This window comes from Rissa tridactyla, chromosome 11 (assembly GCF_028500815.1).
Source record: "Rissa tridactyla isolate bRisTri1 chromosome 11, bRisTri1.patW.cur.20221130, whole genome shotgun sequence".
NCBI lineage: Eukaryota > Metazoa > Chordata > Aves > Charadriiformes > Laridae > Rissa > Rissa tridactyla.
The window spans coordinates 20,350,946-20,372,958 of NC_071476.1; the positions used below are offsets into that span (position 1 = coordinate 20,350,946).

General features: G+C 60.2%; 1 protein-coding gene across 7 annotated transcripts; it reads left to right on the forward strand.

Annotated features, from left to right (window-relative positions):
* The first annotated feature begins 49 nt into the window (after positions 1-49).
* Positions 50-22,008, forward strand: ARAP3 (ArfGAP with RhoGAP domain, ankyrin repeat and PH domain 3). Of its 7 annotated transcripts, none has more exons than XM_054217642.1 (35): positions 50-272; positions 2,143-3,267; positions 3,913-3,974; positions 4,318-4,391; positions 4,630-4,700; positions 9,146-9,418; positions 9,677-9,746; positions 10,568-10,688; positions 10,910-11,097; positions 11,999-12,105; positions 12,212-12,411; positions 12,564-12,649; positions 12,811-12,993; positions 13,237-13,399; positions 13,709-13,840; positions 13,916-14,069; positions 14,226-14,328; positions 14,566-14,764; positions 14,853-14,916; positions 15,220-15,383; positions 15,540-15,752; positions 15,915-16,020; positions 16,533-16,680; positions 16,864-16,932; positions 17,226-17,300; positions 17,422-17,545; positions 17,696-17,824; positions 17,997-18,130; positions 18,288-18,370; positions 18,605-18,640; positions 19,449-19,512; positions 19,603-19,740; positions 20,073-20,111; positions 20,823-20,897; positions 20,981-22,008. In XM_054217642.1, the coding sequence occupies exons 2-35, from the start codon at positions 2,183-2,185 to the stop codon at positions 21,506-21,508; spliced, it is 5,460 nt and encodes a 1,819-aa protein (XP_054073617.1). In that variant the 5' UTR covers positions 50-272; positions 2,143-2,182; the 3' UTR covers positions 21,509-22,008. The 7 variants fall into 7 exon arrangements, with proteins under 7 accessions (XP_054073617.1, XP_054073618.1, XP_054073616.1 ...); XM_054217643.1 differs by lacking the exon at positions 50-272 and adding an exon at positions 1,720-1,990 and having other exon boundaries at positions 3,916-3,974; XM_054217641.1 differs by lacking the exon at positions 50-272 and adding an exon at positions 1,721-1,990.
* The last annotated feature ends 5 nt before the right edge of the window (positions 22,009-22,013 follow it).

Consider the following 22,013-nt stretch of genomic DNA (forward strand, 5'->3'; position numbering starts at 1 on the left):
GGGACAGGGATGGGGACTGGAGGGTTGGCTTGGAGGAGGGACCGGCAGTAGGAGGCGCAGGCTGGGTGCTGCGAAGCCTGCCTGCACCCGCAGTAGTTCCTGTAAAGCTGCCTGCCTGTGCCCACAGGCTGAGCCCTGTGCCCGACAGGGACATCTTGGCATTACCCTGGAGCCCGGAGCTGGGCAGCCGTGGAGCCCGCAGCGTCACTGCCACCGTGCTGCTCCGCTGGAGCCAACCCCAGGGGGCTGCGGACCGTGCTGTGGGGCAAGAGGTGAGGGAGAACCCCGAAGGTGGCAAGGGATGGATGGGACAGACCTGGGGACAGGGGGGAAGGGCCAGCACTAGGGCAGTCCATGCCCACTTCCAGCCCACTGCACCGGCTGGTCCGCATGGGTTTGCAGGGACAGGGACGGTGTCTGCCTCCCTGTGAAGTGCCACTGACCACAGGCACAGCTGGAGTGCCCCAGAGAGCCATGCCACAGCCCAATGCCTGGCACGGCCCTGATGCCCACTGCTTGGGCATGGGAAGGTCTTGGGAGACAGCTCCCTGCAAGAGGCTGCCTGCTGAAGCCCCAGGCAGGGCAGGCAGTGGGCAAAGCTGGCCACTGATCCCTTGGGGTGATACAGGCATGAGAAAGGGGGAAATTGCCCCATTTCAGCACCGGGCTGTTGGGCAGAAGTAGGTACAGCCCTTTAACCCTGCGGCAGAGACACCCAACCCACAGGATATCACCTTCCACATCCCCCTGCCCAGCCCTTTGTGTAGGTCCTACATCAACAGGCAGCCTTCCAGCTGCAAAGTCCCCATACCCTGCTCCTCGTGCCCTGCTTCCCCAGCTTCTCCGCCAGCTCCTGCCACAAGTGTCCCTCCTCAATGCACACCAGTGCACAGACCCATGAGGATCCCCGCCTCGCGCACACGCATATGGGGTTGGGCGCACACCCCACACCCAGGCATGTGAGCAGAGAGCCCTGCTGTTCACGAGGGCTTGCTGGCAGCATCCCATCCCACATGCTCCCAGGGACACCACTGCCTCGGCTGGCACACCAGCCTGCCCACGCTTCCCCATGCCACCGCTGCCTGTGCATACAGCAGTGGGGAGCAGGCAGATGCCCGTGGGCTAGTGCAGCAGGGAGCCTGGCCCGGCTGTCCCTCCATCCCTCAGCGTGCTGGGACACGGCTCCTGTGGGAGGGGGCAGGGGATGCGTGGGAGCATGCAGGCAGCAGGAAGGAAGCCTGCGCTGAACAATAGAGGGAAATGGAGGAACTGGAAAAAGACCCAGTGGCAGCACAGTCAGCACAGATGGTTTAGTGCGGAGCAGCATGATTCATGGGAAAAAGGCCCTCAGCGCTCCGCAGAGAGCCCGCAGCTCGGTCCCGGGGCTGTGCCAGCAAATAATTTGGGGATGAGGGTCCCCAGCGGAGCGGGACCTGGTGGGTGGGCACCGTGCTGAGCACGAGCCCTGGGACGTGCTCCTCTGTCTCCAGCTGTGGGTGCTGGCAGCAGGGCGCGCGGGCCCCATCCCGGTTGGGGGTGGGTGGGAGGCTGTCCCCCCTCTGCCTGCCCGTGAGTCATGCTGACCTCTCCCATGCCCTCGCCAGCAGCGAGAGAGAGAGATTATGGTCTGGCCCTTCCGGCTGCAGAGCCCTCCCCGAGCTGGCCAGCACAGGAGCTCATCCCCTGGGAGGGGCCCAGCTGCTCCCCCCATTATCTGCCTTGGGCAGCCCCCTCCACCAGGACACCCTTCTGGCTGCGCCGGGTCTCGTCCTCCTCCCACCCAGCCCCACGCACAGCAGAGCCCAGGATGCCCCAACACCCAGCATCTGCCCGACCACCCACTCCCCCGTGAGCCCCCGGCTGCTCGGTTCCTGTCTGGACTCGGGTCACGGCCTCGCCGACAAAGTGGGGCCAGGATCGGCAGCTCCGGGGAGGGGCGGAGAGGCTTGGAGCTGAGGAACAACAGGATGCCGGCTTCTTGAGCTGGGAGGTGAGCGACTGCGAGGAGAGCAGCAAGCAAGGCTGGGGGATGTTCAGGAGAATCCCGCACTCCCGCCCACAGGATCTGTGCCCTTCACAGCAGTTGAACCCCCTTCTCCCTTCCTGCTTCCTCCTCACCCCCTTTCTCTCCTCCTTCCACAGATGATGGGCTGAGCATCCGTCCCAGAGGCACCCCAGGGCCATGAGCTCCCCGTGCGGTCCTGACTCTGATATTGCAGACTGGCTGGCCACCATCCACTTGGAGAGGTACCGGGATGTCTTCAAGCAGCATGGGTACCACGTCGCCAGAGACGCTGCCTTGCTGGACAGTGACCACCTGCAGCAGATTGGCATCACTGCCACCGGGCACCGCAAAAGGATTCTGAACTTGGCACAGCAGACACGGATGCTCAGTCAATCCCAGGGGGGACCCACAGCAGGAGACACCCATTTCCAAGCCACTGAGGTCCTGGATGCCCTCAAGGAGGGCAAGGATGCCATGAAAGCAGAGCCGGGAGAGGCTACTGACACCTTTGGGACACAGCAGCGTGTCGCTGCACCCGCCCAGGCATCGCCTCTAGAGAAGGACCCTGCTCCCCTCCTTGTGAAGCCAGTTCCCAAGCCGAGGACTATTTTCCCTCGTTCAAAGACGGAGCAAGGCTTGGTGCCCACACCATCAGCACGCACCACCGTGCCGGCACACAGCCTGGGCAGCGACAGGGCACCTGCAGCCTTTGTGGTACTGGAGGGGTTTGTGCCGGGAGAGAGCTCCACGGATTTGGAGAGCCCAGACCCCAGGCCAGCACTGCCACCTGGCCTGGGAGCAACTGTGGCCATGGGCATAGGAGCATCCCGGCTGGGAGCACGGGACAATGCTCGGGAGGAGACACGGTCTCCCCCAGCTCCGGACCATGGACAAGTCCTGGAAGCATCGGAGAAATACCCCACGTCTGCCCCATCTGTCACACCACGGCTCAGCCACAGGGTCCCCGCAGCAGAGCCCAGCCCTGGAAGTGTGCCAGAGGGACACCCCACATCCAACCCTCCCTTGCCGACCGCAGCTGCCCCAGCCAAGAGAGATCCCTCGCCGTGTCCCAGAGCAGCCTCACAGCCAGCGTCAGGGCAGAGCAGGCTGGAGATGGTGTCCAACGTCATCTATGAAGGACTCAAGCCCCCGTCAGCACCCACTGAGGACTCAGGAGGGGAACATGGTCCCCAGGGTCGGGCTTTCGCTCAGCCCCCAGCTCCGTCCCCGAAGGATCTGACCCAGCTGGACAACAAGCCTGAGTAAGCAGATACTTTCCCTTGCCCTGGGGAGCGGAGGGAGGGGTGCAGAGCAGCCAGAGCTGAGGATCCAGAGAGCCCCCACACCCGGGGCCCCATCCCCAGCCTCTCCCTCCCTGCCTCCGGGTGCTGACAAAGCCTCTTTCACCACCTTCCCTGTGCCTTCCCCGGGCTCTGCATGGAGCAGTCCTGCAGGGCAGCTGGGATGCCTCTGAGCTGACAGGGTGTCCCTGGGCCCCTGGCTGGCTTGCTCTGCTTGCGGCAGAAGCTGCTACCCCTCCTCAGCCCCCTCAGGTAACAGGGCTGGGGCTGCCTGACATGGTAAGAGGGTGGCTGAAGGCTTTGGGGATGGCTCATGCTGTGAGAAAGATGTGAAAAGTTAGAGGGGGGTGAGCTGGGATGGGAAATGTCCAGAAGCCCCAGGAGAAACAGGCTGGTGGGTCCCAGGGTGGGGAGGAGAAGGGAGCAAGGAGAGCACTGGAGGAGGGAGGGGATGCTGCTCATCCCAGGGGGACAAATCCAGGCTCAGCCCTGGTCAGGCACAGCATCCAGCCTGTGTAAGCCAGATGGGAATACAAGGTGTAAAAAACTCACAGGCTCCCACCGCATCCCAGCCGCAGCCGCAGTAACCCCTCTTCTGTTTTCCAGCAGTCCCAGTTGGCCCAGTTGGTGCCTGCCCCCCATCCTGAAGAGACCCACCGGCAAGCCAGGTGAGAGCCCTCAGGCCACTGGTGCACAGTGGGGACCTCCTGGTGTCCCCAAAGAAGGGGGATGAGGGGGACATCCATGCACTTTGCCTTTCCCTCCAGGTCCTGCCCCATGCTCCTACCTCGCTCAGGGGCCAGGGTGGACCAGGGTGGCCCCACGCTAAGGCCACATGTATTTGGGCTGGGATCTCTGTTGTGCCAGACACCCTGGATGTTGGTGTGCACCGTGGTGGGCTCGGTGGTGGGCACCATGGCGGGTCCTCCCCCAGGGCTGGCAGTCCTGTCTGATTGCTGCCCCACAGCAAGCACCACTGACTGCCTTTCCCTCCCATGTCTCTGCCCACAGAGGTCGGTGAGCAGCCCATCAGCCCCTACAGTGAGACCATCTTTGGGCATGTAGCCCCACCCCGGGAGCAGAAGGTGAGAGGAGACTGTGGGGATGGTGGCTGTCCCCTACAATCACTCTGTCACACCAGCTGCTATGAAGTAGGGAGCTACAGCTGGTGAGACCGTGGTGCCCAGCAGTGCCTCTCTGAGCATCACTGCTGGGGTGGGGGGCACAGGCTGAGACCTCCACCCAGTGGGCCAGGCAGGTTGAGGAGGTCTGGGATGGGAGAGAGCAGAGGGGACAGGAGATGTGACCAATCTCTCCTCCCAGGGTGTGGGCATTTCCTCTGATCAGAGCTACGAGGCAGTGTCTGAGTTGGAGCTGGAGCGAGAAGCGTGCAGGTAGGCATCTCCTCCTCTGGGCTGAAGGGGCTGGGCTTGGGCTCTGGGGTTTGCATGCCAGAGGGACACCCCTAGGGACAGCCTGAGAGGCAGTGGGGGTTCTTCCCCCATTGTAGACCTGAGCAGGTGTGGTTGGGATCAGGTCAACCATCTCAAGAAGAGACGATGGTCTTGTAGATGAGAAGGAACCAATGCTGTTGGGTGGCCCTCAAGGGGCAGTGCTTGTCAGTAGATGCTCTGGGTGCACAGATGGGGCAATGCTAACAGCACTGGGCACCTGCACACCGAGCAGAGACTGGATTTGGCTGCTGGGAACAGGGAAACACCACGGGGGACAGGGATTGCTCAGAAATGGACTGGCTCCGAGCTCCAGATGAAGGAATGTGTGATCTCCAAAGGCTCCAGCATCATCAGATCAGTATTTGCTTATCTGCCACACCGTGGGGGGCAGCGAGGTTGTGAGGGGCACCTTTAAAATGTTTTTGAAATGTACTTTCCATAACTCCTGATAGCATCTCAGAAAGAGGAAGGAAAGCTCCTCTTCCCATTTCAGATGGGGAGGGTTCCTTTTCCTGTGTTGCTTAGAGAGGAGGAGGCGAGCTGCAGCTCTGTGTCCTTCAGTGTTGCCTGTGGCCATGCTGGCCAGTGCATCCCCATGTCCCTGCATTTCTGGCCCCAGCATTGGTCGGTCCAGCCCTTCTCCTGCTCTGGGTGGCGAGTCACTGCAGCATGGCCCGATCCAGTGTCACAGACAGCCAGACATTGCAGGCAGATGAGAGCCAACACAGGCTGTGCGTACGGAGCTGCAAATACCTGGGAACAGGAGTTCTGTAGCCAGAAATACCAAAATCTGCTGTGGAGACTCTGAACCAGCTGTCCAGAGCAGGGTTGGGTGCTGGCCTGTGGGTCACAGTCTCCATCCACCTGCTTCCAGGGAGCCGGGATACAGAGCATCCAAGGACATCAGCCAGGCATGTGCAGTCCTGGACTCACCAGGAACTTTGCATCCTGGGCTTGCTGGGAAGAGGCAGGATGAGACAGTCAGCAGGGTGTCAGAGGCAGTCATTCATAGTTTTTTTCCTCTCAGCCCGAGCACTAGCCTGGTGGGGAGTGTGGGAGGTTGAACAAGTGACAGAAAAGCCTTTGAAGACCTTTTGCGTTGTGCTCATGGACCCCATTGTCCAGCTGCGTCAATACTTTCCTCCCCAGACCAGTCCCACCAGTCTGACCATGATCCCCCTGGAGCAGAGCTAAGGGTTCCTGCTGAGCTGCTGCCAGCCAGCACTGGATCCTGCCCCTGTCTCTCTGGGACCTCCCGATCCTCCCCTTCTACACTGGTGTTTCTCCAGTTCAGCCAGCTACTCGTCCTGCTGGCTGGCACCTGGCCACTGGGGATATTGTGAGCATCTTCTGCAGCCCACCAACCCACTCATTATGGGAAATACTTGCCAATTCCAAATGTCAGAGAGGCCCTCCCACCCCATTGGCACAATATCTTCCTCCTACCTGAGACACCCCCTCTCATCCTGTTCTCGGGGAGTTTCGTCTGGACCACACCGCTCTGTGTCTTGGGGTCTGGCAAATCACTGTCAGTGTTAGAGATGGGCAGAGCCACCTTGGCCAGCAATGAGATATCCTCAGCAAAGAGGAAGAGGAATACGAAATTCCTCTTAAAACTGGAAGTCCTTGAAACTGGAACCCTCTGAGAGCCCAGCAGAGCCTGGAGCATATGGTGGGATTCGCCCACACTGATGCTGAGCACCTTCATCCGAGCTGGTGATGCTCAGCCCCTCCACGTACTTGTGTGGAGGACAACATCTGCCCTACTTCAGACATCAGCCTCAGCAGGAGAGGTGGCAGAGCAGTGCCTGTGTCACCCCACAGAGCTCAGGGGACTCAGTCAGACAGCAACTCATCAGGCATTGTCGTGGAGATGGTGGACCCTGCTCTGGTTTGCATAGAGACCCTCAATGAGATGATCCTCAGGCAGATGCCTACCTGGACAGCTTCTCCCCACACCTCAAGGCATCTTCCCTGCAGGAAAAGAAACACTGGGCATGGTGTGTGCTTGACAGCTTGTTCCTTATCTCCCTGCCTACCTCCAGGTCCCCACCAGCAGGTTGATTTTCTCGCCCATGATCCCCATTTGAAGCAACCAGATCCATCAGCAGCTCCTTGGTGCCCTCACCACCAGCAGATCCCTTTCTTTCATCACCCAGCTCTCCCACATGAGCAGTGACAGGTTGAGACTGCCCCAACTCAGTGCACCTCAGGCATCACCCTGCAGGCTCAGGTGACCTGGAAATACCCTCTCCTTGACCTGGGGACTCATTTGGCCCTGTGATAAATTGTCTTCACTGCCTGACACCAGCTGAAAAGGGAGATGACTTGGCCTTTGCAGACTTCTTGGTTGAGGGCTTCCTCACCAACTCTGTCCTCAAAGGCAGAACTGGCAGACAGCCTGGGTCCTGGCATGCTGAGAGACCCCACTTCAGCTGGGCTGTGAGCTTTGCTTCTCCCTGCCAGATGCTGCTTGTCCTCCAGCTCTTCATGGTTTCAGTGTCTATAAATCATGGCTCATGAGGGGCTGTCATGGATTTTTCCCCTTTTTCTCTTGCCTTGACCCATTCAGTGGGTCTGTCTCCCACTTGGGTCTGGCACCATAGGCTCACGTCCACCTAGGACCTACAGAATCCTCCAGCCACCTCACTGGCTGGCCAGTCCATCCTGAAGAAGCTAGACACCGGGCTGGGACTCCAGCCAGACAAACCACTCTGCCAAGGCTCTGTTGTGCTTATTAAATAGCAATTTTCATTGTGTTTTGAGCCTCCCAGCTGCCCACAGCTATTTCTCATCTTTCTTGCAGATACTGGAGCTAAACAGGCCTTTTTTCCTCTCCACCCACCTCCTCAGCCCCATACATCATCTCACTTCTCCGGACCTGACCCCTAGCTTGGGTGGCTCCAGCCCAACATCCTCCCAGGCAAGCTTCAGGTCTTGCTTCTGTCCCACATGGTTCAGGGACATTTGATGTCTGATGGCTTCATAAGGTGCCTGTCCAGGGTCAAAGCACAGGTCCATGCAATGCCTTGGTTCCTGCAATGTGGCAGTGCTCAAATCAGGTGCTTGGAGCATTTATGATGTTTGGGGTCATTCTCCAAAAGCATTTGTAGCACATGGACATAAGCTTGAGGTGGTTTCTCATATTCAGTAGCCCCCAGGGCTTTTCTCCTCCATAAATTTCTCCATCTACGACATCCCATGGCAAGGAGTCCCTCAGGTCAGCCACTCCTTTCCCATGTGGTTCTGCACCCTGCTCCTGCTGAGTCCCCTGTCTGATGGTCCCCAGCTCCTGTGACTGAAGCAGTGGTGGCCAGAAGCCTCTCTGCCCTTCTCATGCTGCTCATGACTTCAGAAACTTCCCCCCATCACTCACCCTTTCCCCACTGGAGATCCCCAGCTTGCTCAGGTGCTCCTCAGACAGAAGCTATGACAGGCCTTGGGCCATCTTCACTGCCTTTCTTGGAGCCTTTCCTTCCTCCAGGTACTGGATTGCACAAGTGACCCAGTAGCACAGGAGATCTCCTGCTGGTGCTGGGGTGTCCCGGCTGCCAATGGCAGACATTGCCATGACTCTCTTTCTGCCCATCACCATTGCACCTGGGCAGCTCCCCTGTGAGCTCCTGGGACCGTCAGACATTTTCCAGCACATTTCCTTTTTGGGGAAAGACGAATGTCTGGCTGAGAGGGCTGAGAGGAAGGGGCAGGCTTAGCAGTTTATTTTTACAATTTCCTTTTATTGTTATGGCTGGATAGTCTCACCAGGCCTGGCTGCAGGTTTTAGCATGACTTCCCAAGAAAAGGAGATGGATGCAGGAGTTCCACCAGCCCATCTGTCTGTCCCTCCCAATCATTTTGCAAAATATTTCAGCTGGATGTGAGAGCAGGAGGGTGGGTGCTGTGGCAGGACCTTCTCAGTGTCGTGGACACTGGAGGGGTGGAGGGAGAAGGCAGGCTGAGACCTCCAGTGGGGAGGGAGCTGGCGTGGGTGCAGGGCAGGGAGAAGGATGTGGGCAGGGGGCCCGCCTGGCTTCGGTTGGCTGCCTGTGGTGTCAAGAGGGGAGGGACATGCGGGGGGTTTGAAGGTGTGTGGTGGTCAGTGTGGTGTTACCTAAGGTGGGGGTATTACCATTTTGCCAGCTACCCCCAGCCTCGCCATCACGTAGGACCAGCTGAGCCTCAGGCTGCTGGTGGCCACAGAGCTCATCAGCAATGAGCCCTTATCCCACCCTGCAAATGTCCATGTCACTGGGTACCCCAAGAGCTCAGGATAGGGCCAGGAGCAGTGCAAGACATCCTCGAATGGGATTGAGTTGACCAGGACCCCACAAGGTGAGCAGCCATGCTGATGCAGCCAGGCTTCCCCACGGCCCCATTTCTCACAGGACAAGCAGCGAATGCAGCAGCGAGGGGGGAAGGAGCGAGGACGAGGAGACCCGGTCCCGGCTCATCGACCGCATCATCCAGAACGACACAGAAGGGTACTCCACTGTGGAGGCACCAAGGGCCGAGGGTGCCCCATTCAGCCTGCCAGCCCATCTCTACCCAGACGAGGTCCTGGATGACCTCACCATCTCCCCTTACGCCAGCTTCACATCGCTCTCCGAGCCCCGACCCACCATGCTCAGCGGCTGGCTGGACAAACTCTCCCCACAGGGGTATGTGCCCACCCATGGACAGTCTCCATAGCTAAAGACCCCTTGGGCAAGACTGGTGAGGTGGGCACGCTGGTCACCATGCTACTGGGGCAGCCAGACCTCCTCCCCACAGGAGAAGGACCCTCTTGGGTGCCCTAGCTGTGCTGCAAGGGTGTCTGTGCAGCCGTCCTTGGGGGAAGTGGGGTCTATGAGCAGATATGGGGTCCACGGGGGGATCATCCCCTTGCCAACAGCCCTGTTTTTCTGCCATCCCAACAGGAACTATGTCTTCCAGAGGCGCTATGTCCGCTTCGATGGGAAGAACCTGATGTACTTCAGCAGCGAGAAGGTACAGAGGGACAGGATGCGGGCAGTGTGGGGAGGCTGCACCGTGCGGCTTAAGCAGGGTGCCTTGACACCACATGAGCTGTCATATGCCCTTTGCCTTCCTTAATCCTTCTGTAAGGAGCCAGCAATGCCTTACCATCACCAGGGTGGAGCAGCCATGGCCCCTGTGCTCGGTGGGCTCTGGGCACAGCTCCATGCCATAGAAAGCCCAGGGCAGCAAGAATCCCTCTGCCAACAGGGAGCAGGCGAGAGGGGGTCCTGCTGGCTCACAAGCCCTAGGGCAGACTGCAAATGGAGCATCTTTGGGTCCCAGCTGCAGACCCATCCCTGCCTGAATCCTCAGCTCCTGCCCGGCTGCTGGTGCCCCCCGGGCTGTGCTACGAGGCAGCACCCAGCCGAGCATCTGGGGGATGTGGAGGATGTGCAGCAGGGGGGAGCTTTTCTCGCTGTGGGTGCAAGCACTGTGGGTCATGTGCGTGGGATGAGTCAACAGTCCCTTCCTGTCCTGTGTCCTCTCATCCTCTGCACAGCCCTATAAGGGCCTGCCACGGGGTGCTGGTGGCTTCCCCCACCACCTGGGGTGACAGGCACTGCTGCCCCAGTTCTGCAGCACAGCCAACCAGGCTGGTCCCACATCAGCGGCGCCCATGCAGAAACAGGTACCATGCATGGCCCCAGAGCAGCCACTATTGCAGAAGATTGCAAGCATCCCTCACCCCCGTGGTTATGGTGTCATCATGCCTGGCAAGCCGGTAGCCGGGTTATGGAGGTGCCCCTCAGGAGGAGCAAAGAGGGGGTAACTCCTCCTGGGGCTCATTCCAGGAGCCCTACCCCAAGGGAGTGATCCCACTGTCCGTCATCGAGATGGCTCGCTCCACCAAGGACAACAAGTTCCAGGTCTTCACCAGCCATCGGATCTTCGTCTTCCGTGCTGAGAATGAGGGTAAGTGAAAACCTGGGCCAACGCCCACCAGTCCCTGAGGAACCATCCCTGCCTCCCTCCTCCAAGCACAGCACCCCGGGGATAGCTCTCATCCCATCCCCAAAACCTCCGGCTGCAATGAGCAAGGGGACCTCTCCCCTTTCCATGCCTGCCGGGTGCTCCGCTACATGCCAGGGTTGTTGGGAAGGGCTCAGACCCACTCCCTCATGCCTGGTCCCCAGCCCAGAGGAACGAGTGGTGCTCCACGCTGCAGAAGAAGGTGACAGAGCAGCGCCTGGTGGGCTCTCGGCCGCGACCTGCAAACACCGCTCACTGCCAGAAGTCAGGAACCCTGGAACTGAAAGGCCAGAAGTCCAAGGTGTTCGCAGCCCTGAGCCTGCCTGAGATGTGGCTGTACAAGAGTGAGCAGGTTCGTGGCTGGACCAGGCTGGCACAGAGGGCTGTGCCAATGGTGGGCAGGAGGGTGAGGGATGGAAGGACCTTGGCGAGGGTCGGTGTCAAAGGGAGAGCAGAGAGGAAAAGGACAGGCAGGAGAAAGGGAATGGTGGAGTGGGAAGCTGGAGAACCTGCACAGAGCAACTGCAATGGGAGCCTGGGCTTGGAGATGCAGGGACTGCCAGGACCGGGTCTCCTCACTACCACTCACTATCCCCTCCCAATCTCCTCATTGTTACCAAATTATCTTAATCTCTGCCTGGCACTTAGGTCTTACTCCTATCAAAGAGTCCCAGTCCATCACAGGCCAGGTGGATCAATGACCAAAAAATCCCCACCAAACATACCTGCTGCAACATGGGCTTGCCCCATGGGAGTAGCAGGTCTCTGCCAGCTCATCACACCCTGCCCACTGCCCGTGGAAATCCCCGCCTCCTGCCTGCTAAATTTTTCTCAGCACTCTGTTTTTTTTTCCAGTCACCTTGTTTCTAGTTTGCCTGGTCTGCCCTAAGCAGCATCAAGCCTCGGTGTTCTTTGCTCAAGTTGATACTTGTTTCATGCGTGTGCCTGACTCACTGAGGACCCAAATTCCCAAAACAGAGGGATTTGAATGGCCGGGTTTGGGGACTGGGGGGGAAAACTTGCCTTGCATTTCATAACATACTTGCTGAATATTTTATGTCAGCCCACATGGGATGGCTGAGAGATGAGGCAAGGTACCAGGTCTGACTGGTCCAAGCAGAGCAGTGATGGGAGTGGGGGTACCAGGCGCAGCTCCCTGGCTCCAGCCCCAGTATCACAGGCATGTCCAGGGTGGAGTGTCCACTGTGGCTGTGGTGCTGCAGAGCCAACACCAGCGTCACTCTGAATTGCAGTTCTTTAAAATGGGCATTGCCATCTGCGTGATTGAGATGCGCGGCTCCACCATCCGCGAAGCTAAGAACCGCAGCTTTGAGCTCATCACTCCCTTCAAAACATTCAGGTACCCTGCGTGTCCAGGTGGGACAAGGTTGGGGGAGCAGCCGGGCACTGGACACAGGTGCTGGAAGCTCCAGGCTCCTGAGTTTCAGTTGTGCTGGTGCTCGTAGCTTCGTGGCGGAGTCGGAGCGGGAGAAGCGGGAGTGGATGGAGGCACTGCAGGAGGCCATAGCCGAGATGCTCTACGACTACGAGGTGGCAGAGAAGATCTGGTCCAACAAAGCCAACAAACACTGTGCAGACTGCTGGGCTCAGAGTCCCGACTGGGCATCCATCAACTTGTGTGTGGTCATCTGCAAGCAGTGTGCAGGCCAGTACATCTTCCTGGGGGGCACGTGGGGCTCCCGGCGGGTGTGGGATGGACCTGCCTGGGCACGTAGGGTGCTGGCTGGGGTACAGGTGCCACTTGGGTGACGGCCCTTCAACAGGATCAAGGGGTGCTCACTCACCTGCTCTCCACAGGGCAGCACCGTAGCCTGGGCTCCAACATTTCCAAGGTGCAAAGTCTGAAGCTTGACACCAGCGTCTGGTCCAACGAAATTGTACAGGTAGAGGCACTCAGGGCAGGGCGCTGGGGCTGGCACGGCACGCTAAGGGGCCAGGCTGCTTCACCGGGCAGGGCAGCAGCCCCACGGTCTCCCCCAGGATGCAGGGATGCCAGCATCCAGCTGGTCCTGGTGCTCGCCATGACCAGGGGACTCTCTTGCAGCTCTTCATCATGCTGGGGAATGACCGAGCCAACCGGTTTTGGGCTGCTCGCCTCCCCACTGCTGAGGCGCTCTACCCGGATGCCAGTGCTGAGCAAAGACGAGACTTCATCTCCCGCAAATACCGAGAGGGTCGGTACCGCCTGCCCCACCCCCACTATGCCACTCAGGAGGACGTGCTCCAGGTAGGGACCACCTTGGGATGCAGACAGGATGCTGGGGTGTTGGGAACCACTCCAGAGTTCTGGGTCTGAGATGCCAACACCTCCTGCTTGGCTGCATGTGCCCGCACCCCTGTGCCAAGCAGTCCTGCTGTCTCAGGTGGGAGGTTGTGCCCTGCTTTGCCTGCCTTTGAGCACCTCTGACAGTGGGCTGGGGGGTCTCCATGAGCCAGGATGTGGTCCCTACAAGAGCCTGTCTTGTCCCAGGCACTGTGCACTGCTGTGGCAGGACCAGCCCTGCTCAAGACCGTGCTGAAGTTCTTCTCGTCCTCGGAGGCTGGGCTGGCAGCTGACCCTGCCGTCTGTGAGGTGGCCCCTGGGGCCGACCTTTGGTGGGGACCGGAGAGCAAAAGACCCAGGAACCATCCAGGTAATGAAGACCCTCACGCCCCATATGGCTGTTATGGGGGGCGTCCTCCTTACCTCTGCCCTCGACTGCGTGCCCTGAGGCTGGGGACAGACATCAGGTGCTATGGGTCTCTGGGGGACCTGCCTGCCCCACTGCACCCCTCTTTTGGGATAGGCAAGACAGCGGGTTCCTCTGAAGCCCCTAAGAGGGAACCCCATGCCTGATGCATCCCCTTGCCTACACCTGCATGAGTGGGGTGTCCCTGCCTCCCAGTACCCACATTTTAGTGGGTCACTGCTTCTGTCCTACTCTCAGCACTGTTCCCCACAGGTAGCCCCCACACACAGGAACTGGGTCCAGAGGGCGTCTACAATGAGATCACGCAGCCCGTGACACACAGCGGGTACCTGTACCGGTCCACAGCCCCCACCAAGCTTCCAGGTGCCAAGAAGAGCAAAGAGGGTAAGTGTGGGGAATGTGGGGGAACAGCCAGTGGGGTGCTCACCCCAGTGCCACTGACCCCCCCCAATCCCGCAGACTTCCAGCGCACCTGGTGCTCCCTGGAGAGAGCCCTGCTCTTCTTTGAGACAGAGAAATGCACTGAGCTCCTGGGCCACATCGAGAGTGGGGACCTCATCTCCCTGGGTGTGAGCAGAGCCCCGGCTGTCACCAGCCCCAGCCCCACTGAAAGGTACTCCCAGCCTCACCCCCACTGCTTGCCCAGAGAGCCCATGGGCACGCAGATGGCAGGGACGGGCATCACACCCTGCTTGGTGCAATGGTCTGGTGGCTTTGGGTGCAGGTTCGGGCTAGGGGCTGCCCTGATGGACTAGTTCGTCCTCTGCAGGTTTCGCTTCACCCTCGAGCTCTTCCTCATTGGGGAAAAAGTGCAGCAGCTGGGAACCGAAGGACCAGAGACGCTGCAAGCCTGGGCCAGTGCCATCGGCAAGGTGAGCCAGCCCCAACCCCAGCACCCCGTGCCACTGGTGGGTTCCTCGGGCCCATCCCTCCTTCTCCATTGTAATTCCTCCCAGCTCCCCACCCTCTTCATCCTCTGTGTCAAGCACCCTCCTTCCCTTTCTAGGGACTCCCATTCTCCCCAGTGACCTGCCCCCATCCTCAAGGGTGTCCGTGCTTGAGGGTTGAGCCGTGTCTTTACCCAGTTTGTCTCTTGCTCCATCCTGCAGTGGTTCACGCCCATGAGCTGTCATTGCCTGCTGGGCTATGAATTCCAGCGCGTGGGCCAGCTGCGCTACAAGTGCATGCTCAACCCTGAGCGGTGGCAGCAGGCCTTCTTCATCCTGCAGAAAGCCCACCTCTTCATCTGCCCTGCCGAGGACAATGGGGCTGAGGACAGCATCAACCTCCGGCGGCTGCAGGAGCTCAGTAAGTGCCATGTCACAGCCCAGGATGGGCACCACACGGTGGGTAGCCATACACAGCTCTGACACCTCTACTTCTCACCCCAATGCAGGTCTGGTTCCCCCCACAGAGACCCCTGAGAAGAAGGAGCTGCTGGTCCTCGTGGAAATGGGAAGGTAAGTCATGGCTGCAGAATGTGCCAAGTGAGCTCAGCAGGCTGCCGGGGCAAAGGCACTCTTCCGTGGTTCAATGCTGATCCCAAACCCTCGGTGGGGATTGCTTCTGGGACAGCAGGGCTGTGGCCAAGGGGCCTACAGAGAGCACCCCAGAGTGGGGTCTCTCACCAGGGTAGGGTGTCTCTCGGCTCAGCCTGGCTATGCCCTGTCCCGAGCAAAGCTGTGCCTACAGGCAGGAGGGGGTAACCCATCCCCCCACCCTGACAACCTTCATTCCCTCTTCTCTGCCCTTGTCGTTCTCAGGACATTTTACCTGCAGGGCTTGTCACGGGCAGACTCAGCAGCATGGTACGCTGACATCCAGGCATCAGCGGGGGGCCGAGGTAATGCACTGAAGGACCAGCAGCTGAGCCGGGGGGACATCCCCATCATTGTGGACAGCTGCATCGCATTCATCACACAGTACGGTGAGTCCAGTGTGGTGGCATCACTGCCGGAGCATCCTCCGGCACACACCGGGCAGAGGAGGGGTCCAGGCAGGAGGCACTGCTCTCGAGGCACCAGCCCCACTGGGAACTCTCTGGGCAGGATTGGGCCCCTGTGACCCTATGTCCCTGCCCCAGGGCTGCGGCATGAGGGGATTTACCGCAAGAATGGAGCCAAGTCCCGGATCAAGGTACTGATGGAGGAGTTTCGGCGGGATGCCCGCAATGTCAAGCTGCGCATCAATGACAACTTCATCGAGGACGTCACTGATGTGCTGAAGAGGTTCTTCCGCGAGCTTGAGGACCCCGTCTTCACCCTGGAGCTGCACCCACAGTGGAAGGAGGCTGCAGGTACCTCGTTCACCCAATGCCTGCTCCCACGCTGGGCTGCCTGCCAGGGACCCCCAGGGCTGGTGTCCCTCAGGAAGGGGTCCCGGTACCAGCCCTAGAGCCATGTCAGCTCTGTGTCCACTGGACTCAGAAATGGTCCACGACTTGTTTTCCTCCCTCCAGAAATCTCCTCGAAGCCCCAGCGCCTGGAGAGGTACAAGGAGCTCATTCATCGCCTGCCTCGCCTCAACCACAAGACCCTGGCTGCGCTGATAGGGCACCTCTACCGGTCAGTGGGCCACCTCCCAGATGGGTCCTCTGGTCCAGCCAGGGTCCCCAGAGCCAGCCAGCAGCGTGAGGTCTCCCCACTGCCCAGGGAACACTGGCTTCCGTCCCTGTGAGCCAGGAAGAGCCCAGTCGCCACGCCCTGCCCCACCAGCCCCCCAGCAGAAATACATGGGGTGTGCTGCAGTATGCTACTCGGGGATACCTCAAAAGTTCCCAAAGGGAGATTGACAGGATGTTCGGGAGTAGGTGACACCCTCCTAACGGATGTAATCTTCATGAGTGCCCAAAAAACAGCGAAAAAAACGAGTTCCTGTCCCCAACTCAGAGTATGAGGTGGGGCTGTTGTCTGGTTTGACGGCAGCTGGAAGTCCTCCAAACTGGAACTGCTCGACTTGAAGAGGAGCTGGGGAAAAATGGGCTGGTTTTCAGGGAAGTTTTTATGAGGCAGAGGAGTGTGGCTGGGACTGAAGCCCCATCCAAAGAGGTCCCTCACCTCTGTCCTCCTTGGCCCAGGGTGCAGAAATGTGCAGACCTCAATCAGATGAGCACCAAGAACCTGTCGCTGCTCTTCGCACCCAGCCTTTTCCAGACTGATGGCAAAGGGGAGCACGAGGTCAAGGTGATGGAAGACCTCATTGACAACTATGTCAGCATCTTCAACGTAAGCTCCCTGCAGGGGCCTCGCCAGCCCCCTCCATGCTGAACCTATCCATCTCCCCTTGTATGCCCCCATACATCATCTGCTTGCATCCGTCCATCCTGGCCCTGTGTCCGCAAGCCATATCCCACTCCACATTGACTCTATGCGTCTCCCTTCTCACCCTGTGCACCTTTCCCCTGGCAGATTGACGAGGACCAGGTATCCCAGATGGATCTGGAGAACAGCCTGATCACCACCTGGAAGGACACCCAGGTACTAGGGATGTGCTTGCCAGCCCCCACCATGTCAGAGACCCCCGGGCTGGTGGTACTGGCTGGAGGATGGGGGCACTCCCATCTGCCTACCTTGTGTTCCTGCTGTCCTACACCAGATATTTGGGGAAGGACCTTCCCTCACTTGTCTCCCCTATGCCCGTCACCTTGAGGCTCCTGCCCAGGGGAGAAGCAGCCCCAGCTCCCTGGGACACCCTCACCAGCCCCTGGGGAGAGGGGATGTGCACAGTACCCATGCCAGCATGGCACCAATGCCTCCTACTCTTCCCCCAGCTCTCCCAAGCAGGGGACCTCATCATCGAGGTTTACCTGGAGCAGAAGCTGCCTGACTGCTGCGTCACCCTCAAGGTGAGTCTCAAAGGAGGGCCGTGCCAGAGGAAACAAGGAGGGATGCAGGCTCCTGGCGTAGCTTGTCCCTGGGAACCATCCTGCCACCACCCATGGCAGCTCCCCACGTGTCTGGCCCCAGGTTTCCCCCACGATGACAGCAGAGGAGCTCACCAACCAGGTGCTGGAGATGCGCAACGTGGCCGCTAGCCTGGACATCTGGCTGACCTTCGAGGTCCTGGAGAACGGGGAGCTGGGTGAGCATGGTAGGGATGGCACGGGGAGATGCTCTCGGCACAGCTGGACTGGTGAGGAGGAGGTGTGGGATACGGGGGTCAGCTTGCTGCCAGTGGCGGGGGGACAGGGACTGGCACAGTGGAGGAGATATGGCAATGACAGTGTCCCTGCCCCTCCAGAGCGGCCCCTGCACCCCAAGGAGAAGGTGCTGGAGCAGGCTTTGCAGTGGTGCAAGCTCCCAGAGCCCAGCACTGCGTACCTGCTGGTGAGGAAGGTCCCCATCGGTGAGGGCAGCTGTCTCTTCACAGGTAAGGCAATCACAGAGGGTCCCAGCGCCTAGGGGTGTCCCCTGAGGGGGATAGCTCTGCCCCAGCTTCCTTTGGCCACCTCCCTGCAGCCATCAGGGGCACATCCCTGAGACCCACAGCCACCCTCACATGTCCTCAGACCTCCTGACCCCTGTCTCCTCCCACTGGGCAGGCGCCAAGCGTGAGACCCCCAAGTGTGGGCTGCTGAAATGCCGTGAGGAGCCCCCCAAGCTGCTGGGGAACAAGTTTCAGGAGCGCTACTTCGTCATCCGGGACCAGAGGCTGCTGCTGCTCAAGGAGAAGAGGGTACTCAGGGGATGCTGTGGGGATAGACTGGCGCCCCAAGAGCAGAAGGAGAGACAGGGAGGGGGAGCCTAGTGATAGTGGTAGCACGGTGGTGACTGTCCTCCTGGCCCGGAGGCTGGCACCAAGCTGAGCTGACCCAATGGATCTCCTTCCCCAGAGTGCCAAGCCGGAGCGCGAGTGGCCCCTGGATGCAGCCAAGGTTTACATGGGTATTAGGAAGAAGCTGAAGCCACCAGCCCAGTAAGTGGGACCTTCCCTGGAAGTCGCCCTGGGGCATGCACCTCTTGGTCCCTGCCCCCAGCACCCTGCACGCAAACCCAGCTGCTGGGAGCATGCCAAGCTCCACCAGGACCCAAAGCCATGACAAGCCTGGGCCCGTGGGGCAAACTTATCCCTCCACCCCACTGCCCACGGACCCTGGGCTGTGTCTGAGCTTGGTGGTGCTGCCCCACAGCCCGTCTCTTCCTTTCCCAGGTGGGGTTTCACGCTGACCCTGGACAAGCAGCAGCTGTGAGTACCTGCCCCTGCCATCCTAGGGATAGGGGGATGTTGAGATCTGTCCCCAGTTTTAGTGGGAGTGGGACAGCCAAGGGCAGTGTGACAGGGCCCTGGGGCTCAAGACAGAGCTGGTGCCTGGCTGGGGCACTCAAGGGACAGAGTGGTGGGGCCAAATGCTCCCTGGCACGAGGTGGGGGCCAGGGTCCAGGGGCAATCCATCTCCATACCATGCACCCTTCCTACCTCCCCATCCACATCAGCACCCCTGGGAGATGCACCTTCCAAACACCCAGCACCAGGCTCCAGAGGGTTCCCAGCCCAGATGTGAGTGTCACCTCCATGGCTGTGCTGCCTGCCAGCCTTCACCCAACACTGCTCTGTGTCTCCACGCACCCAACACCGGGTATTCCTGCACCCTGCACCGAGCTGGGCTCCCTGCCCCTGTCTCCCTGGCATCACTGGGTACCCGGGCACACCCACCCATCCTGCTGATCCTGTCCCCGTTTTCCTGACACTGATGGTGCTGGGGCAGCAGCTGAGCACGTCACCTGCCCCCCAACATGGGGCTGATATGTTCTTCTAAAGGCAGCAAGGGCAGCTGAGCCGAGGTGCCTCATAGGTGCCCAATGAGCTCTCGCCTTGCCCTGAAGCTACGATTTGGGCGTGCAAAGAGTTTCAGAGGTGCAGCCCAACTGGGTGTAGTTGTGCCTGACAGCCCCGGGCTCACAGGCAAGGTGAAAAGGAGATGTGCACCCTGGGAGATGTGTCTTCCAAGCCCTGGCCCTGCTCCCTGGCAGCTTCTCAGCTGACTCCTCTGCAGGTACCTGGTGTGCTCGGGGCAGGCTGAGCTGTGGGACTGGACCACCAGCATCCTCAAGGCTCAGGTGGGTGCAGACTGGCTGGGATGGGATGGGACAGGGGCTGGCAGGGCAGCCTGGCATGACCCCCCCTCCCTGCCCTGTCCTTGTGCACAGCACGATGACCTGCGCCCTGTGATCATGCGCCGGCGCTCCTCCTCCGACCTCGCCAAGCAGAAGTTCGGCACCATGCCACTGGTCCCCTTGCACGGGGACAGCACCGACGCCACCATGCTCTCTGCCAACCAGACCCTGGTAAAGCCCCCGCAGCTACCCCTGCCTATGGGTGCTCCTGCACCCACCCAGGTCCATGCACCCATCCCGAGACCATGCGCCCACCCCTGGGCCCTGGAGGCGGGTGCATGCTGCCTGGCACCGATGGATGCTTTGGATGTGTGTCCCTGTGCTCGGCGGTGTGTGCGTGCTGCATGCTCTGCTTGTGTCTGTGCCACCTCTCTGTGCGTGCAGGGCCCTGTGAGGGCATGTGGGGTGCTGCACCCCACTGCCCGTCCTCTGCCTGCCGAGGCACCCGTGACCCTGCTCCGCACTATCCCGTGCTTACCTCTGCCCGTTTCCTCTGTTTCTAGCGCCGCCTGCACACACGAAGGACTCTGTCCATGTTCTTTGTAAGTACCCGCACACGTGGAGCGCGTCCGTTGCTGGCTTTGCACCGTGCCTCCTGGCTACGGCGGCAAGGCCTCACCTGCAGCATCCCACCTGCACTCAGAGACATGCCCGGGCCATCCTGCCCATGCTGTGTGGCAGAGGAGAGGGTGCCTATTGCTCTGTGTGTCCCATACCCGGGGATGGGGGACCCTGCATGGTCCCAGTGTGTGCAAGCAAGACCACAACAGTCCAGCCCAGCTCCCAGAGTCTCTCCTGCTGGGTGCACATTGCCCAGAGGGCATCCACATAAGAAACGTGAGGAAGTAGGTTTGGGTCCTCCTCACCATCAGGTTATTTCCCTGGGGGCCACCTGGCTGGATGCCACCTCACCTGGCTTTGTGCTCTGTGTGGGCACACACCTGCCCTCCCCACCCCAGACCGTCTCTGCCAAGGGATGCTGGGCTGTTGCCACAGCCTGGTGGCATGGACCATGCCTTGGCAGGAATCAAAACTCTCCCCGTCCATCAGCAATGGGGGAAAAAAGGGGAACAGGGACTAAGTCAAGAGACCTGTTGGAGGGTGGGTACCCTGCAAGCACCAGCCCCACATTGAGGGGGCAAGGCTACCCGGGCAGCACCCGAGTGTAGGGAGGGCAAGATGAGGGGGGATGGAGGGGTACAGCTGAGCAGTGCGGACCGTGTCCCTCACACTGACCCCCCCCCCTTCCCCAGCCCATGAAGATGCACCAGGACTCCCTGGAGGAGCAGCAGGAGAAGGAGGTGGATGCCGATCCTGTCTACGAAGAGGTGGGCAACTTCCCCGAGCTGGCTGCACTGGAGCTGGGGCGAGGGCTGCTGGCAGACCTGTCGGCCGTGCCCCCTGTGGACAGGTCCAAGAAGCCAGCCCCGTTCCCAGAGCAGCCCCCGGACACAGCGCTGCGCTCCTCGCTGCCTGCCAGCCCGGCTCAGAGGGTGGCAGGTCCCTCCGTCCCCAAAGCCCTGTCCCTAGAAAGGGGCTTGAACCTGGAGAGCGACAAAGCTCCAGCCCAGGGGCTCAGACCCACAAAAACAGCCTCCCTGGAGAGGAACGTGGAGCCTTCTGTGGCACTGGGCAGAGACTGGGAGCAGGCAGCCACACCAGGGAGCAGTCCCAGCACGGAAACCTCCCTGGAGAACCCCAGGAAGAGGAGCATGCAGTCTCCCTCCCCCATCAACGACAAACTCATCCAGGAGCTCAGCAGCGTCATCCTCAGGAAGAACGAGGGCCAGCCACCGGGGCCGGGCCAGCCGGTGACGTGACCTGGTGTGTCAAAGGGGCAGCCACCGACCTGGGGGTCAATTCGCACCCGGCGGCAGCGACAACAGGTACCCCACACTCCCACATCATGGAGCCTGCACCCTCTTCCTCCTCCTCCTGACCCCAGTGCTGGGCTGGGAACCAGGACCAGCGGGGAGCAGGGGACTAGTCGGGGCTGGGATGCTGTGGGGCGATACCCCCTGTCGGGAGGGCTGGGGATGCTGCCACACATTGCTCTTGCTCATAGGTGGCACATCTGTCATCAGGCCCAGTGCCAAGGGAAGAAACTAAAAGGGAGAATAAAAGCCTGTCCGCATGTTTTGGCAGCACCGCATGGTGTCAGGCAGGGGGGCATGTGGTGCCTTCCAGCCCAGGGGAACACAGCATGATGTCCCCTCCCCAGCACTGGGCCCGTGGGGCAGGGTCAGGACACCCAAGTCATCCCCTACTTCCATTCTTGCATCTACTGTGGCATATTTTAGCGGGGGGTCAACAGGAGCAGGGCTGGCCGTGTGTGCTCGGCGCATAGTCCTGGCGATGGAGGACGGTTCCTGCTCAGCTGGGGTATTTATACCTGTTCCTTCCACCAGTGGGGAGAAATAAAGTTTTATTTGTACTCTGGAGGG